Source organism: Numenius arquata, chromosome 6 (genome assembly GCF_964106895.1).
Source record: "Numenius arquata chromosome 6, bNumArq3.hap1.1, whole genome shotgun sequence".
Lineage (NCBI taxonomy): Eukaryota > Metazoa > Chordata > Aves > Charadriiformes > Scolopacidae > Numenius > Numenius arquata.
The window spans coordinates 54,984,484-55,001,643 of record NC_133581.1 but is presented as its reverse complement, the minus strand read 5'-3'; the positions used below and the strand labels follow the sequence as shown (position 1 = coordinate 55,001,643).

Below are 17,160 nucleotides of genomic sequence, written 5' to 3'. Positions count from 1 at the left end.
TGGAATAGTTTATTTTCAGAAAGACTGGATTATTCTAACCACTGGAAACCAGATAAAGTAGATCAGAGGGAGTGCTACCAAACATACTCATCAGAGACCTTTGCTTTATGGGAAATGAACTGCCCTGGCTCACTGTTCCTGAGGAATTGTATTTCTTATAGCTGTAAATCAAATCCTGAAGAAACAGGATGATATTTTCTAAGCAATAGCAGAGGACAACAAGTATCTTTTTTGTCAGTGTCAGGTTTCTGAATTTAGACCTCAATTAGGATTCCAAAATGAAAAAGCACATATTATATACCAATATATACTTGTGACAGTGTTCTTGCAAGCAATATATTAATTTTCAAATGGTAGCACGTTGTCCTATATTTGCCCAAAAGTATATTCATGGCTGCCTTCAGACGTCTTGACTTTTATCCCTTCTTGCTGCTTTCTTAATGACCTTCATTGAACAGTAACATCAAATACTTGATATTCAATGGAGATCATTAATTTTTTTCAATTAAATGGAAGATGTATACTCTTACAACATATGACATCCATTCATTCTTAGCAAGAAAAGTACTTCAAAAATCAAAAAAGGATGTTATAGACCTCTGTATGGTAACAGTGTCAACCAAAAGAAAGCACATATGCACAGTGTCGTACTCCAGAGAGTGGTGATCCTTGCTGAGCTCTACAGACAGTGCGAAGACCTGATACAACAGTAATTTTATTAATCTGCTTGATTTCTGATATTGATTTGACATAAAATGTATCCTTCTATTTTTAAGATCAGGGAAAGTTTCTTGTCATTGGAACAAGGGCAGTTCTACCCATGCAGGGACTCAGGGCTTGGTGAAAGTGTATGAATTGCTCCATGCTTGACATGCAGTTCAGCCCTGCAACGTTTCTGTGCAGAGGTAAGTAAGAAAGAAGAGAGGATCATGGAATCACGGAATCCGATCACCTTCCCCATTCTTACAAGTGCTTAAGTAGAACCGAGGGCACTAGGGCTCTTTCTAGGGTGTTAGTTCTAGATGCATAATACATTCAGCTTAACTCTTTCATGCCGTCTATCCTAATGAAGAGCTCTGTTACACTCAGCTAGAATTAGGGCCTGTATCTGAGCCAGGGTATAGCTAGACCCGCAATTTTTGAGGGTTTGCATTCAAGCACAAGTTGTTGCAGCTTAAGCCAGTTGCTGTGTGTCAGCTAAGCCAACACAAGTCACAGCTGAGCTGTGATGCTGGAGCACGTACAGGCTGTTAGACTAGAGAACATTTTAACTATAATCTCTGAGACAGAGACAGTGATATCTGTCAGGATTCTATCAGCAATTTGTTCAACAAACACAGCAAAGACAAACAAAAAAGAAGTTTCCAAAACTTCTGAAACCAAAAAGCATTATAAAATGGGAAACAGATTAATAAGGTAGAATTGTAACACCAAGCCATTGGCTGTGAGATTTGTGAAAAAGCACGATCACTGAAAGCTTGAATTAAACAAGACAGAAACAGTATCCCTAAACTTATTTCTGTTTGAAAAAAGTTGATACTTCAGTAACTTGTGGGATCATCACCATGTATTATTGTGTTGAAATAAATGCAGACATATGTAGAGTTAGAATATAAATGTTGGTTTATTAATCCACAAGGGCATGAACCTGTAAGTAACATAAATCTCTAAGTAGAAATCTTGACCTCACTGAACTTAATGGAATTTTTGCTATTTATTTCACTGGGGTCAGAATTTTAGTCCATATAAATTTGCTTTCTTAGGGCATAATCCCCATGTCCATTGGAGACAATGAAACCTTCTCCCTTGACTGCAACTGACCTTTCATTAGGGCAGCAGTTCCCTTACAAAAGACTGTTGTCACTGCTATAGTCCTGCAGACCTTCTTCACCATTATACTTGTTATGGTCACATTCCTGAAACTGCTTTTGTCTTCTTTTATCTAAGATAGCATTAACAAGGCCTGTTTTTCAGTTTCTAATGGGCTGCTATGATCTGAAGCCATCAACAGCCCTCTTGATTTTTTCTGTGTGATTTTGTGCAACATTTTCTTCTTTGCTTGTTTTCCTCTTTGATGTCTTTGAATAACCTGGATGAGAAGGCAAGATGTACTGGTCTTACTTTTTCCATTTTTTTCTTATTATATTGTCAGTGAATAGGCAGAGTAGCAGTTTTATTTGTGTTTCTTTTTACCCTTAGATCTACAACTGCAATTTGGGATTCTTCCTGTTTTAATCTTTAAAAATTATTTTCTCTCCTGTAAAAATCAATCAAGATTTTTAGCTGCATTCTGCAGTCCTCCACCAAACACAAGCTTTTCAGTTTGCTGCTTTCTCAAGTCCTGCCTCTGCTTTTCAATAGGGTTTTCTAGCCATTACTTTAGCTCCCAGTTCCTCTTAAAAACATTGCATAATATTGCTTTTTTGCCCCATTGTATGCTCAAGCAATTATTTCCTATGTTGTACTGGCAAATGTTCTGCATTGTCTGTTTCAGGGAACTGCAGTACTGCTGGGTTTTACCTTCTACAGCCAGTGTCTGCAAGTTCCTGAATTTTAGCTCTAATTTTATTTTAACTAAACTAGGAGGATTTTCTCTTTCTAGTTTGGTTTGAACTTGATATTCTGGGATGCAAAAGTTGCTATGAAGTGTTTTGGGGTTTTGTGATTTTTTTTCTCTTGGTTTTTCTGCAAAGATTTTTTCCAAATGCTAGAAAAGTTGAACATCTCTCTGGGCAAAGATATGAGCCACTTCAGCTTTTGCAGAAGTTAAAATGGGCAGGTATTCCTCCTGAGCTATTCCCAAGTCTAATTTAAACTTGAAGATCTTTCATCCAGAGCATGAGTCTGAACAACATGAAAAGACAAATGCAAAGTCCTGTACCTTGGGTGGACAGATTCCTTGCAATGGTACAGGCTGGGGACTGACTAGCTGGGTTGTTGCTTTGTGGAAAAGGACCTGGGAGCCCTGGTGGACAGTACGCTAAGTATGAACCAGCAGTGTGCTCTGTGGGCTGTACAAAAAAGTGTACAGCCTGTAGGTCACAGAAACTCATTATTCCCCTTCACTCATCACTCTTTAGATCACATCTGGAATCTAATTTTAGGCTCCCAGCAAAGGAAATATATTGACAAACTTCAGTGATCTTAGCAGAGGTCTGTAAAGATGATCAGATGCTGGAGTACTTGCCCTGAGAGAAAGGCTGTGGGACCAGGCTTGGTCAGCCTGCAGAAGAGGTGGCTTCATGGGGACATAACCGCATACCTGTGAGGAGGTTACTGCAAAGATGGAGCCTGCACAATCAAAACAGGGAAATTCCAACTGGATAGAAGGAAAAAAAAAATCACTGTGAGGATAATTAAGCCCTTATTAAAGATAATTGAAACAGGCCACCCAGAGAAAGTTGTGGAAAGTCTGACCTTGAAGGTTTTCAAGATCAACTAGACAAAGTGCTAAACATTTGCTTTGAATCAGTGTTGATCCTGTTTTGAGAATGAGGTGGGACTAGATGATGTCCCAGAGTCTATTCCAACCTGAATGATTCTATGACAATTATTTTCCTATAAGCCAAGGGAACAACTATATATAAAGGATGTGACTAGCCTCATCTATTGAAAAAAAAATAGCCTAGCATGAATATTTATGCTATAGCCACACAGCCACGTTTGGAACCCCACTGCGCTGGGTGCTGATAACAGGAGAAAGTCCATGCGTTTATGAACCTTGAAATCTAATCAACTAAACTGGACATAGAGTGAGAGCAGGAACACAGTAAGATGAAGTGATTTTCTAGAAGACATTCCTATCTCCAGGGTCTTCTGAGTCCTCGTCCTGGACCACACTGCACTCACGCTGTCTGCATAGGTCTCTAAGGTTTCTGAAGATGAATGTTTCACAAAGCGTATTCTATTTCAGAGAGAAGTGGTCTTTCAGAAGATTAAGGTCTTTTCCAAATGGGATGTTCAGCTCTGCCAGGTGGTATGTTAAGTCTGAGTCATAAATATATTTTATTTCCTTGGTCAGGTAGTGCAGTGGAAGTGCAACTTGTCATTTTTGACTTCCGGTTTCAAGAGCACCAAGTAAGTTTCTGAATTTCTTCCATGATTTCTGAGCAACCGACATACTCTCCTGGATATTAAACACTCAAAATGTAAATGATGGAAAATTACTTTGTTTATTATTTTGGATAGTTGATTTTATTTTTTCCACAGAAATATATCTAACCTGACCTTCTTATGCAAAATGTACTTTACCTTCTAGAAACTTTAGGGACTATTTGAAAGCTTTACAGAGCTTGATACTGGTGTTGAATGCCAGATATTATCATAGAAGCTGTCCCTATTCTCCTGCTTTCCAGTTGCAGTTATCCTCCTATCTTCCCTTGCAGATCAAGCAAGGTACTTTCACATTGAGGATTTATACCGTTTTCTATTGTAGTTGTATGATTTTGCAAAAGCTAATTAAGTGTGGCTGTATTCGAGTTGTTATCCTTTTACCAGGAAATGCTAGCAGGACACAGTGCAGGGGAGCAGAGTTATTCAAATCTGGGACTCTGAATTCAAGAAGCAGTTCGCAGACAGTCTTTTACATTAAGAAAAACACACAAGTCAATCATAAACGCAGTCAGTCACTGAAACTTCCAGAGAATTATCTGACTTCACTGCAGGCACAGATAAATTAGAGATTATGGGCCTAAGTCTCTTTTCGCACCAGGGTAAATCAGGAGCACCATCACTGAAGTCAACAAATCTCAACAAGAAAAGAATTAGGCCCTATGGCTTCTAATAAGAAGAATACAAAGAGTTTAATTACAAGAATCAAGCTGAACCTCCCTTCCCCCATACACAGGCATATGCACATGCTCTCTGGTAAGGTTTGTCTCTTGTAACATTTTTGTACTTCTATTATCCTTATCCTGATCAGCTACTACCTGTGTGCAAATAATAGGGACTTAGATGCTACAGGGATGGGGCCATTTAGATGTTAATATACAGGATAGTAAAAACACTGGTAGAGCTGTAGCTCAGTTCTGTATTGGTGAAATCCCAAATATGCTGCAGTATTTGACCTACACGTTATGACTCAGAAATAAAAAACGAAGAGAGGTGCTCATTTTCTGTGCTAGGGAGGGAGTTTCTCACCTAATCAATACCTCTTTGAAGGAGTAAAATAATGCACAGTACGTGTAAATGAACAGCTGCTGGAAACTCTGGTAATGCAAATATATTTTTTTATTTCCACATATGGGAACAATCTTATATGTCTATAAAAATACTTGAAAATAAATCATACAAAAAGTTATATTTGAGCCACCCTCTATGAACCCCTGTGACAAAAAAAGCAGGTGCAAGATGAAAACCCCAGCCGCGGAATATAAACAATAGTTCAGAACAATCAGCGTTGTACCAGATTATTTTGACAAAAATGGAAGTACTTACAGTCTAAGTGACTATGTCTGATGCCTTCCACATCTTCAGCATGAATGAAGTGGTAACATCTCTTTCCTACGATATCTACAGGGGTCAGATCCATATAATCGCTAATCCTAAAAAGGAAACAAAATATACAGCCTATAATTCAAGAAGGCAAAGAATAAAAGAACTCTCAATTGACTCAGGAAGTGAAATCTGCTAAAAAGTTTTTTCACCACTATAGTAATTTGAATGCAATATCTGTACAAACAAAACATGCCTTAAAGAAAAAAAAGAAAGAAAATGTTTTTTTAAAGAAACCTTGAAATCACTTTATCCATTTAAATAAGTGGAAAGTTAAATTCTAGTGCATAATCTCCCCATAGCATAACACCAAGACAATATAATTCCATGAAATTGTAAAGCATTAGCAACAATCCAAAATCCTCATTAAAAGACCAAGATGATTCAAGGTTACATAATAAAGTAAAAACACGTTATGTTTATAACAAATGATTAGAGACACATTTCATTTCAACAGATTGGTCTTCTATTGGGTATATTCATGAAAAAGCTCTTCAACCATTTCTTGGCACCAAGTCCAAACTGATATTTCAAGGGATATCATTTAAATGCTGAGACATACAGATGCCTCAGGGTGTTATCTTTTTTAGTCTAATTCATTTGGGAGCTCAGCTTTCACTCTGGGCCCTTTCAACTGGGACTTTGTTGTTTATTGCACATAGAAACTTTAAAATCTATTCTGCAGACCTTTGGGTGTCTGCATGTTTGTGTCTGTGTGTGTGTGTAAACTTCTGGTACGGAGTGTCAAGGTGTCAATGTCCTTAAATGCAGTACAGACAATAACAAAACAACTGGAAAATGCCTTGCTCACACATGCATTTAAAAGTATGTCTGTTTTCTGGAAATACAGTAATTTTTTAGGGTTTGAAATCTGCTGCAATCACTGGGGTTAAGCCCACTTTGCAATTTTAAGACATAATTGCCACCCATTTAAGGGAGCTGTAAGAAACACCAAACATCCTGATATAGCCAGAGAGTAGAAACTACTGGGGTGTGATCCTGAGGGGGGGCAGTGGGGAGGCTAAACCAGAAATCGAACTGCGAAGGTCTGGGGGTTCCCAGCAGGCAGATGGGGTGAACACAGCCACTGAGACACTGACTCACAGAGCTGTGTTTGCCTGGGTGTGTGAGGCAGGGAGAATGTGTAGACCAGAAAGAATGAGGAAGAACGGAAGCATTAGACAGCACCACAGCAGCACTGGTGGTTTGTCCCGATTAAAAAGAACCGAACATGAAAAACATCACAGGTAAAGCAGGTGGACTCATAGCTTATTGTAAAAATTGTCAAATCAAGTTTAGCACAAAACACAACAGCCTTCTCCCACTTTCATGACAGAGTGTGTTGAAGGAGGTGCACTTTTAAACAACTGCCTAGTAGTTATAGCACTTAACCAAATGTGAGATACCCATCTGGGGATACCTGCCTAATGTTTATCACAAACCACAGTTGAGAAGCACCTCTCCTACCTTCTCACAAAGGACACAATTCACCAGGATAAAGACAAATCTGGAATGGTGGCAGTGAGACTCCCTATCCCTCCTGCTGAGTTCCCCCACTGTGGTTGCACAGTGAATTATGGGCTGGGAAACAAAGGACCCGGGATCTCAGCCCAGTGATAAGAAACCTCACCAGAAGGAAGGGAATCAGAGATTTAAAGGTTCCTGTCGTCTGGACTGTATATTATCTTTTTACACTAAACTAAGTGTATAAACTGTCCATGGAGAAGGAACCAGAACTCAGGTCTCTCTCCCTCCCATGTCTACGCTCTCCTCACTGGCACACTTTGCTGTCTCTTCTCCGGCTCAGGAACTGTGTGCTTTCTGGTAGGAGGCAGCTCTGTTTCAAGGTCAAGAGGAAGAAATCCCACCCTGCCCAGCCTAGTAGAAAGAGGCAATCTCTAGGTAGGCCACTGCCCTGTGATGTATCCTGGCTGCAAGTGCTGCAGTTCATTCAGCTATATTTTGTTTCTTTGCAGCAGTATGTTTCTGTATAAGTCTTAACACATAAAAATAAGCACAGCAAAGCACCTGTGAAAGCAGATTCCTAATCCCTTAAATATAGAGATAATATTAAGAAAAAGCTACTTCAAACAGATGTAAGAAGGACATAAGGTTTTTGATGAAAAAAGTGGAAGAAACAGAAAGAATATCTAGATGCAAGTGATGATCGTTGTCAAGCAATGACACCAAAACCAGAAGCAAGAGAAATTACATCAAATAGGACACTCATGTGTATATTGAAGATATCAAAGATGGAAAATAAATAATTTACATGGAGAAATAGTATATCTTAGAGTGCTAGTTAGGAGACAGATCTTGTGGCTTCCAAGCCCTTTGACAAAAAAAAGCAACAGGTTGATGGGTAGGAACTCGGTTCTGCTGAATACACAGACCTGATCCTGTAAAACATAAGCACAGGCTTATATTTGAGTAGATCAGTGGTTCCACTGACTTACAGGACTGTAAACATGATTGAAATTTAAAGGTAGGTATATGGTACAGCGCTTTGCTGAATTAGGACCAAATTGTGCACACATTTGCAGGCTTGAAGCTCTCTACACAAGCCTGTTTCTGCATATCTGAAGGAACTATTGGCAACCACTGTCATGGCAAACAGACCAAACCTCTTGCATTTGGAAAACACGATGTTCACTGGGTTATTTCCTTTTGGGCATATATTAGCAGATATAGCCATAGCAGTCCACATTAAACTGGGCTATAGGCTCTCTCCAGATGGTCTCCAATCACTAACAGTTGACACTGAAAATACACAGACTGATGTTGTACTCTAGCAGCAGTCTCTTTATTTTGCTTTAAGTTATTCATCACTGTCTAAGACGCTTTGTCCTCTGCAGGTGCTTTTCTCACTCCAGTAATAAAGAAATTCTAGATGATTTTAGACTATGTGGTGAAGTTTAGATGACAGGAATCCCACATTTGGAAAATAAACATGGATTAACATACCACATTTTAGGCAATCAAATTTTACATCCCCATTTAACACTCTCAGAACAAAATATTACTTGTTAGAAATAGCCAGTGCACTACCTAATGGATCTGGTCTCAAAGGGAAGCTACCTGTTGGCTAGTTTGTGCACTGAGTCCAGGATTCTGATGCAGATCTCATGATTCAGAGGAAAGTAACAAGATGAACCCAAAGACTTGAGTAATGTCACTCCTGCTCCCTGCTGTTGCAAGCAGGCAACCACTTGGAAAACTAGGAGTACTATTGATCTCACCCCTGCTGATCCAATGGTCCACTGTGAGCATTCATTTCAGTTAAGTAGCATGGCTTCTGCTCCATACTCCCTGCGGCTGACAGTAACTCCCCATTGCTCCATAAATAGTGCTTACAGCTTTCCCAGCATGGATCCATTTTTCTCTGTTTTCATCAATGTTGTGCTTGCTTTACTGTGGCACCACAAAGAATTTCCTGTCTGCCCGCAAGTGCCAGGAGTCAAGCCCATATATTCAGGATGGGATACTTATCTCCTTTTCTATAGTCCCAGAAGAGAGATACCAACTTCCCCGACTCAGAGAATGGCCTTGGCAAGTGCCCAGATAATTCATCTAGCAGATTCAATCAGCTGTTCAGTTAATTCCCTGACTTCTTCTGTCCTTTCCATTCCTCCAGCTTCTACAGTCATATTATGCTTTGTACCTGCTATGAAATCCAAGTCCTGTCAATCTTACTCCATTTTCCATCAGTGGAAATCCTGCTGCCTCAGTGAGCTAACATTCACTTCTCAGCCCCAGCAGAAGTATTTCTACTATTTGAAATTCTTTTTATAAACTGTTTTTAACATTGACATGGGCTTAAAATGGAACTGTTGCAATATAAAATTCAAGTACCATTCTACCCTACCATATGAGATAAAATCCATCATAAACAACAAAAAGTTGTTTCACAATGTTGTCTTTACCTTAAAAAATGAAAAATATTAGTAAACTCAACAATTTCTTGCATAAATCAGCTGCCTTACCATAGTTTACCATGTGTTATCAGCTCTTTCTATGGGATTAGTAATCAGCACTCTGTGTCTGATGCATTTTACATTTTTCAGTGATGCCTTTCTCAGGCATTTGAAAGTTTTATTGCTACATGAACGTAAAAGCAAAGGTTTGAGAAAAATGTTTAATTAAAAAAAAACATATACAATTTAGGGCTCATAAAAACGCCAAACTGATGGCAGAGGAGTATAAATCTTTCTAGCATGGCCCACAAATATCATATTTGACCTGACAAAATAGCTCATTTTTCACATCCGTTTGGTTCCTGGCTTTTTTATTGAGGCTGCCATTGAAGGTAACAGTAAGTGCAAGTGATTTTGTTGAAAGGAAATCTGTTCATTAGGAACTGGACAGATACCAGCAACTCATTTCACAGAGGCCATTGACACTGCAGTGGTAGCAGCTTTCCATTACTACCTAGGTAGGTCACAGTCAAATCAAAGACTGAGGCAGAAGGTTTCTTTTAGATCCTACTGCTAATCCCCATAGCTCTTTCACCAGTTGTCAGATTATACAAATGTAGATGTTCATTGGGCAGAGTCACAGACAAAAACTCAGCCCAAACTTTAATATTGTTACTAGTTTTCTCTGTGACCTTGTACAAGCCACCTTCTATGGAGCAGTTCTCCCAAGCTTAAAAATGAGAACAATATATTCTCTTTGAGATAATGCTTTGGAAGTTTAGATGAAGTGTTCTCTCTAATAGTCAAGTAATGTTATTATTAATACTATTGTGGCAGTTCAGCAACATGACAGCAAAGGTAACCTCATAACTGAAATCCAAGATTATTTTAAATTGTTTAAGGCCCTGATTCAACACAGCATTTGAGTTTATCTCTTTTTATAAAAGTTTATATTGATGTGTTATCCTGATCATAGGTATTCCATTATGATTGAGCAATTATAATTGCTCATATCAGAGAGCTTCCACTCTTAATTTATAATATGCCATGGCTGCTGTCACATGAAAAGCTTGCATTAGTCATCCTGGTTTTTCCACTTTTTGATGATAGGTCCCCTTTACAAAATTTCTTTTGGCTGCATTATCTTCTTTCTTCCTTTCCAACCTTTCCCCCATAGCTCAGACTTCCATCCATGTACCCAAACTTTATTACTTATATCTTCCTTCTCAGATATCTTCACTCTGCTCTAAATACCCATCCCCTAGATTTTATTTGTATTTTTCAGAGCCCTGAGGGCATCAATAAGCCTTAATGGTCTTGACCAGCCCCCCTGGGCCTTCCCCCACCCCTGCCCATGGCCCAGGATCCCACGTCAGTCCATGGGGGCCATCAGCCCCTGCCCCAGTGACTCTGCAGCAGGGCTGCTCTCCAGCTCCCCACAGCTCTGCTCTGCTCAGCATTGGGCCCTGCTGAGATGGGTCAGTCCCCAGGGAGGTGCCCAATGCCTGAGGCTGGGGCTGCCCCGGTTTCCCCCAACTGCCCTGCTCCAGGCCAAGCGGTGGGACGGTCTCTGGCTGCCAGGTCCTGCCCTGAGAGACTGCCATGGGGAGCCCCTGCAGCTACTGGTGCCCAGCCCCCAGGGAACAGACAGCTGAATTTAGATCCTATCTTCCACCTTCCTAGATTACTTGTCACTGTCACATCAAACATAACCCCCCCCCAACCAACTCCTCATCACCTGTTCCCATTTCACTGCTGTCTTTCCCATTATGCCCTTAACCAATTCTATTCTACAGTTTTCCCACCTCTTACTGCAACAGATCCCACCTCTCTAGCCTACTATCTAGGCCATCTGTGCTTCTGTTCCATTAAACACTGAGCACGATGTGCTGTAATCTGCAAATTAGTTCAAAAATGGAAAACTTTAAAACTTCAGACAGAAAGACTTGTGGAGGGGAGGATGGGGGGAGCATAAGGACAGCTATACAGGTCAGACCAACGTCTGTCTAGTCCCAAATTTTGCCTCTGAGAGGGATGGTGAGAGATTGTAAAAAGCAGGGAAAGTTTAGAGGAATCTTTCCTGGTCTATCCTCCCCTATTCCAGCAAGATGTCCTGCAAATTATAGTTTTTCATTTACCTTTATCCCCTAGGAATGTAATGAAGATTAAGATGATGATGACGAGAGTGAATTCAATGCTCTCATACAACACCAGGATGACATTGCAGGAGTCAGAAATTTAAAAAAACTTTTTGCTAAGCCCATGGAACAAAGAATACACACAGCTAAAACAAAGAAAAAAGGAGCTAAGAGCTGTACCTATTTTCACAGTAAATGATATTGAGGTCCATATTCACGCGAGTGACAAACATGTGGCAGTCAATCCTGACTTCATTAATTGTAGGAGGTGGCAAAGCATGAGCAACGACAACAAGTCCCATGATTTGGCTTGGTACTGTCCGTCCGTGAGACAGCGACACTCTCAGACGTAACCGGCCTGTTATATGAATCACCTGGAAAATAAAAAACAATAAAAGAAACCCCAGTGAATTCTAGATGCAACTGTGACATCAGTTTCTTAAAGGATAGCATTACTATTCCTTACAGACTACTTAACACAGCTAAAAATTGTTCTAAGTAACTGCCAGTATTAGTGTTAAGCTTATTAATATTGGTCGTCAACATGTCCTACATGTCCTCATGGCAAAAAAGAAGACAAGAACGTAACAGGCAAATGTTTCACATGCATCAAATAATACCCTCAGAACTCCTATGCTATTGATTTTTGTTGCGGTGGTTGTTACATAAAGAGAGAAGAAGAAAAAAAAAACCTAAAAATTCAACAAAAGAAAAGAGAGAGGGCGATAAAACGGAAATAATGAAGGTATAAATTAATAAAACATTAATTTTAAAACATTTGGAGATTGAATATGAGACAGAAACATTGGCAGATTTGAAATTTTTCCAGAATGGATTTAATTGAATTGCTAGTCACCTACACCATGGAGACACTGCTCACAGCCTTGAATTACTTCTTTGTCGTTGGCAATTTGAGAAGCAACAGCCTAGGAGTGATCAATGAGCTCAGCTGCAGGATGGTCTTCTTGCATCCACAGTAAGCTTTTTAAGGGCTGGTAGACGTGTAATGCCTTTGCCTAGTACACTAGGTATGTATAGAGAGCTCTGGGAGTGGAAGGTTTCTTTCCCTATTCACAAGATAATGCCAGAAGATGCCCTGGAGATCCAATTGCACCTCTGGAGAGTTAAATTCTAAGAATGCTAATCTACCACTTCCACTTTCACTCCTTCTGTGATAACTAATTTCCTCATTAATTAATGAAGAAATAGCTAAAACAAATAGGATTAAATTCACAGGAGGGGCAGTAATAGTATATTTCGCTTCTTCTAGCTAGGCTTGCATATACATCTGTTCTGTGGATAAATAAAGGGTTGCTTTCTCAACAAAACAATATAAATACAGCACCAATGCCACATAGCAAACTGGAAATAGAAACCGCATTTCCTGTACTCATGGATAAGAGAGCCAAAAGAACTGGGAGTTGCAGGCTCTCCCAGATTTTCACCCTCAGTGTGTTACAACATCAGCATGAAGAGAAGGCTCCCAGGAGATGAGGGTCCCTTTCACTGTGATCCCAGGCTCACTACCCAGAGGTCAACAGAGATGTTGGTTGGTACCAAGTGCACTGGAGGAGATGACAGACATGGGATGTAGTTATATGTCCACTGATACTCAACTCACAAAGACAGCAACCAAATTCTTTGCTTATGATCTGAGATTGATTGTTAATAGAAAGTGAGAGAGAAGAAAATCTTTCATTAATAAGACTGCAAACCACAAAGTGCACCCAAATTCAAATGTAATTCATGCTAGCACATCCGTGATCTAAGCCTTGAAGTTTGTTTCTCTTTTTTTAACCTAATCATTAAAATATCTCCTTTCTCCACTATTTTACATGTCAACTCCAGCCAGTGTGGTAAATCTGGATAAGGAAAGTTATCAGCTGTCATGTTTGTCCATTTCAGTTGCAGGTTTCTGACCACCCACATTTGAAGTAATTATTGCCTATACTCACACTTAATGCACCTTCCAAGAGCAAACTATTCTATGAATATTTGAAAAAGTTCCTAAAGGCAAGGATGCAAAAACACCATTTCAAACACACTTTTTTTTTTTTCCAAGACCTCATTAACTAATGAAGAAATAGCTACAAGAAATAGGATTAACTTCACAGGAGGGGCAGTAATAGTATATTTTGCTCCTTCTAGCTAGGCTTGCATATACATCTGCCTTTTATCATTATCTGTCTCTTTTTATCATGCAGTTTCAGCTTACTGCAAAAACTCAAATCCGTAAATTCTTGGAAAAATGCTGATGGATAGCTAGTAATAATGTGAAAAATAATCTTATACTGAACGTGCTATGCAAAAGTGTTGTTGTTTTGTTGTTTTTTCATAAGAGTCCTTATGCTAATATGTTTGTAGTTGGCAGTATCACTTGAGGGAATTTTTAAGATATATCATACTTAAAATCCATTTATCTCTTCCTTGTACTTTTTGAAACCTCCATGTCATTTGCAGCTAAATATCGACATGACTTGTTTTTGTACAACTCTCTATTCAGTCACTACCTCACTTTTTTCTGATTCCTCACCTGAAATACACCTCAGATATATTACTACCCCAAGAGACAGTTTCAAACCTGCCAGATCCACCATATATTAACATTGTTGAATTTCAAGAGAGTTTGCTTTCAGATTCAAATTATTTAGCTTGTTCCTAGCTCTATCATGGATCAAAACATGCTCTCAATCCCCATGTGAATTCAAATTTTAGGGGTCAGCACTCAATTGCATTCTGATTGTATACACTGGGAAATATAGAGCAAACTGCCCATCAGTTCCAGTGCCTGTGTGCCTCTAAAGAAACTGTATTTCCATGCCTGAAATCCCTTTCTACGACAACATTAGTCAAACGCACCAAGTGGGAAATCTAATTGGTAGTAAAAAACAATTCTAGCTGTCATGACCTTGTCTACATTGTGAGTATTGCCACTTTTAACACTGGTTCATTTGAACTGGGATTAGAGGTGATAGGAATTAGAGGGTCAATTATCTCCGGTAGCTAAAATTAATCTCTTTACAATTCAATCCCACAGCACTAGTCTATCATATCCTCAAGCAGTATTATGACTTTAATGAAGCTAAATTGCAAGAATAAACTGTTTTATGAAGGACAATACTTGGATCCTAATGTAAATATTCTGAAAATCAAAAGTAATGGCAGCTCTTCTGTGCAGTTTTCTTTATCAATTCTTTCTTCTGAAAAGTATGCAACAGTTCAAATCCATCTTTAAACTATAATTGTCTTCTTTCTAATAATGCTATATGAATAAACTGGCACACTGAGATGTCACAGGAAGAGAAGACAGTGACACTGTGTTCTGTCCATTACAAAAAGGTGGGTGAATGCTATACTTCTGATCACAGGGATCTTCGGAAACTTTGTTTGTCAAGAGCTGTACAGATTTCCCCAACATTTTTCCATCTAGCTCTTTCATGAAATTTAGTGAGACTCCTTTTTTCACTCTAATGGGAGCTGGACTGAGTTAACATTCACAGACTTTTTTGCTTACAAACTGTTTATTGGCAGGTGTTATAACTTGCATGATGATTTCATCCTGCAGAAGCAGAGGGAAATCTTATGGTCAAAGCAAACCTTGTGACCTGATCTAGACCAGGATTTGACATAGGTCATTCCGACCTGGATTATTGCCTGTAGTGTAACCTAGTTGTATAATAGTTATACTTGGATAGACAGGTGGGTGAACCAAAAAGCATTCTGTAACAATAAAACTTTTAACGCTCTGAAATGAATATAACACATACTCTGCTGGAAAGGTGTCATGCTGAAGCAAAACAAATACTATAAAAATCTTCTGTACTGTTTAATTGCTTTGTTAAAAAAATTCTAAATCAACTTTGCCTGATGCTCCAATATTGAAAAAAAAAAAGGAAATCATTATTTGGCTTTTATTTTTAGCTGATTAGAAAAGGGATTTGCAAAATATTGTAAGTACATGTAAACACAGTTTATGAGTGTGAGTGTTAACAAGCCACATTGCTTGGACAAATATATATTTCTTTTCCCTGCCATATGCTCTCTTTAGTCATCTGTTAGCGATAAGCACTTAGATGTGCTCTACTAATGTCTACTTATTATAAACAAGCACATCACAAAGACCTTGATAAAACCTTCCCTCTGTCAATACTTAGGGAAAGGAAAGCCCGGCGATTGAAAAACACATCTGGAACCTGCTCATCATCCTTTAAAGCTAAATCTCACCTCTGGAGATGGAAATACTCTCTTTGTCAAAAGACACCTTTAAATATTACATCCATTTTTTCACATACATGTGATGTCAGAGTAAGGACATGCATTACCAGAGGCTATAAAAACCTGCAAGCATGAAAAAATCTGTGAATATCACCTTTCAGATGTCTCTGTGTTCTTCAAAACTTAAACTTCCATTAGAGAGAAATTTCTAGACTATTTCTTTTGTTCTCTGTGTAAATCATTATGCCCATTTTTATTATAAGATGGAAACCACAACACTGGCAGTAGTGCTCCCTCCACCTCGTTTCTCTTAATGCAATATTAAATTTGAAGCCTTAAAATTGTGGCTTAGACCCCAACTTTGAGAAAGTTTGAAAATATCCTAATTTAGTTTGTACACCTAGATATTTATTTAGCTGTCTTACGAACAACTCACACATACATTTATCCTCCTTTACAGAAACAACTGTGATTCACAAGGATAAATATATTATTTTTGGTTTCTCAAAGATGTTATTTTATACTTCCAAAATCAATGCCTAAATCTTTAAAACATAATTAATTTGGACTGCTAAAATTGGCTGAGGAAATATCAAACTGTAGCCATGTTCTTACTGTTTTTTTTAAGAGTTGTGTGCTCCTCCATTCACAGATACACGGACATGCATCTCAAAAACTGCTTGTGAAACTAGCGAGACAAATGTTTTAACACTCCGCAAGGTAAAGGGTTCCTATATGGTTTCAGGTGATTCTAAGCTAAGACTGAACATTTGGAAACAGGCTTTCCTCTGGACTTTTCAAAGAAAACAGATTCTACTGTCACATCTGGAGTTCACACAGTGATATCCTAAGGTTCTCCTTTTCTGTCATCAAAATACATCCATGTCTATCAACCTAAACTTCGGTATAGGCTTCTTTACCTACCACAGTTCTCTTTTTTCCTAGTTGTACACCACTGTAGTCACTACAAAATTTCTATTTCTTTATGTTTGCTCATGGTCATAAACCATTCATTTCTGGTGTTCCATAGCCCCATCCTTTATGAGACCAAAGTCTGCTCTCCTAGTCTTCAGGAAAGCTTTAGGAAAATATATCACTTATCATTCAGCAGCAGTTGGGATCAAAGAGGTCCAGTGAGGCCTTGTGTTTGCAGTTCCAGTAACACTTGCATATCCCATTCTCAGACTTACTGCATTTCTATAAACACTGTAGTATTCCTAACAGCAGGTCCCATGAAGCATGACATTTTGTTCTTGAAAAGGAGTGAGCCGCTACAGCTGCAATATGTTGGATCATCCCACATGTGCAGCAAGTTTGATGTGTCCCACATGCATCCAACTCGCTGTACATACACATCAATTCTCCATCACGTGTACGGTTAGCTTAACACACAAGAGGAC

At 38.9% G+C, this 17,160-nt stretch overlaps 1 protein-coding gene across 5 annotated transcripts in view; it reads right to left on the bottom strand.

Annotated features, from left to right (window-relative positions):
- Positions 1–17,160, bottom strand: part of NPAS3 (neuronal PAS domain protein 3) — a 607,981-nt gene that overhangs the window by 18,065 nt on the left and 572,756 nt on the right. For all 5 annotated transcript variants that reach the window (XM_074149299.1, XM_074149300.1, XM_074149301.1 and 2 more), the window contains 2 exons: positions 11,726–11,919; positions 5,437–5,543 (listed from right to left, as the gene is read on the bottom strand). In XM_074149299.1, coding sequence (XP_074005400.1) covers positions 5,437–5,543; positions 11,726–11,919 — 301 coding nt within the window. The remainder of the gene's footprint in view (positions 1–5,436; positions 5,544–11,725; positions 11,920–17,160) is intronic.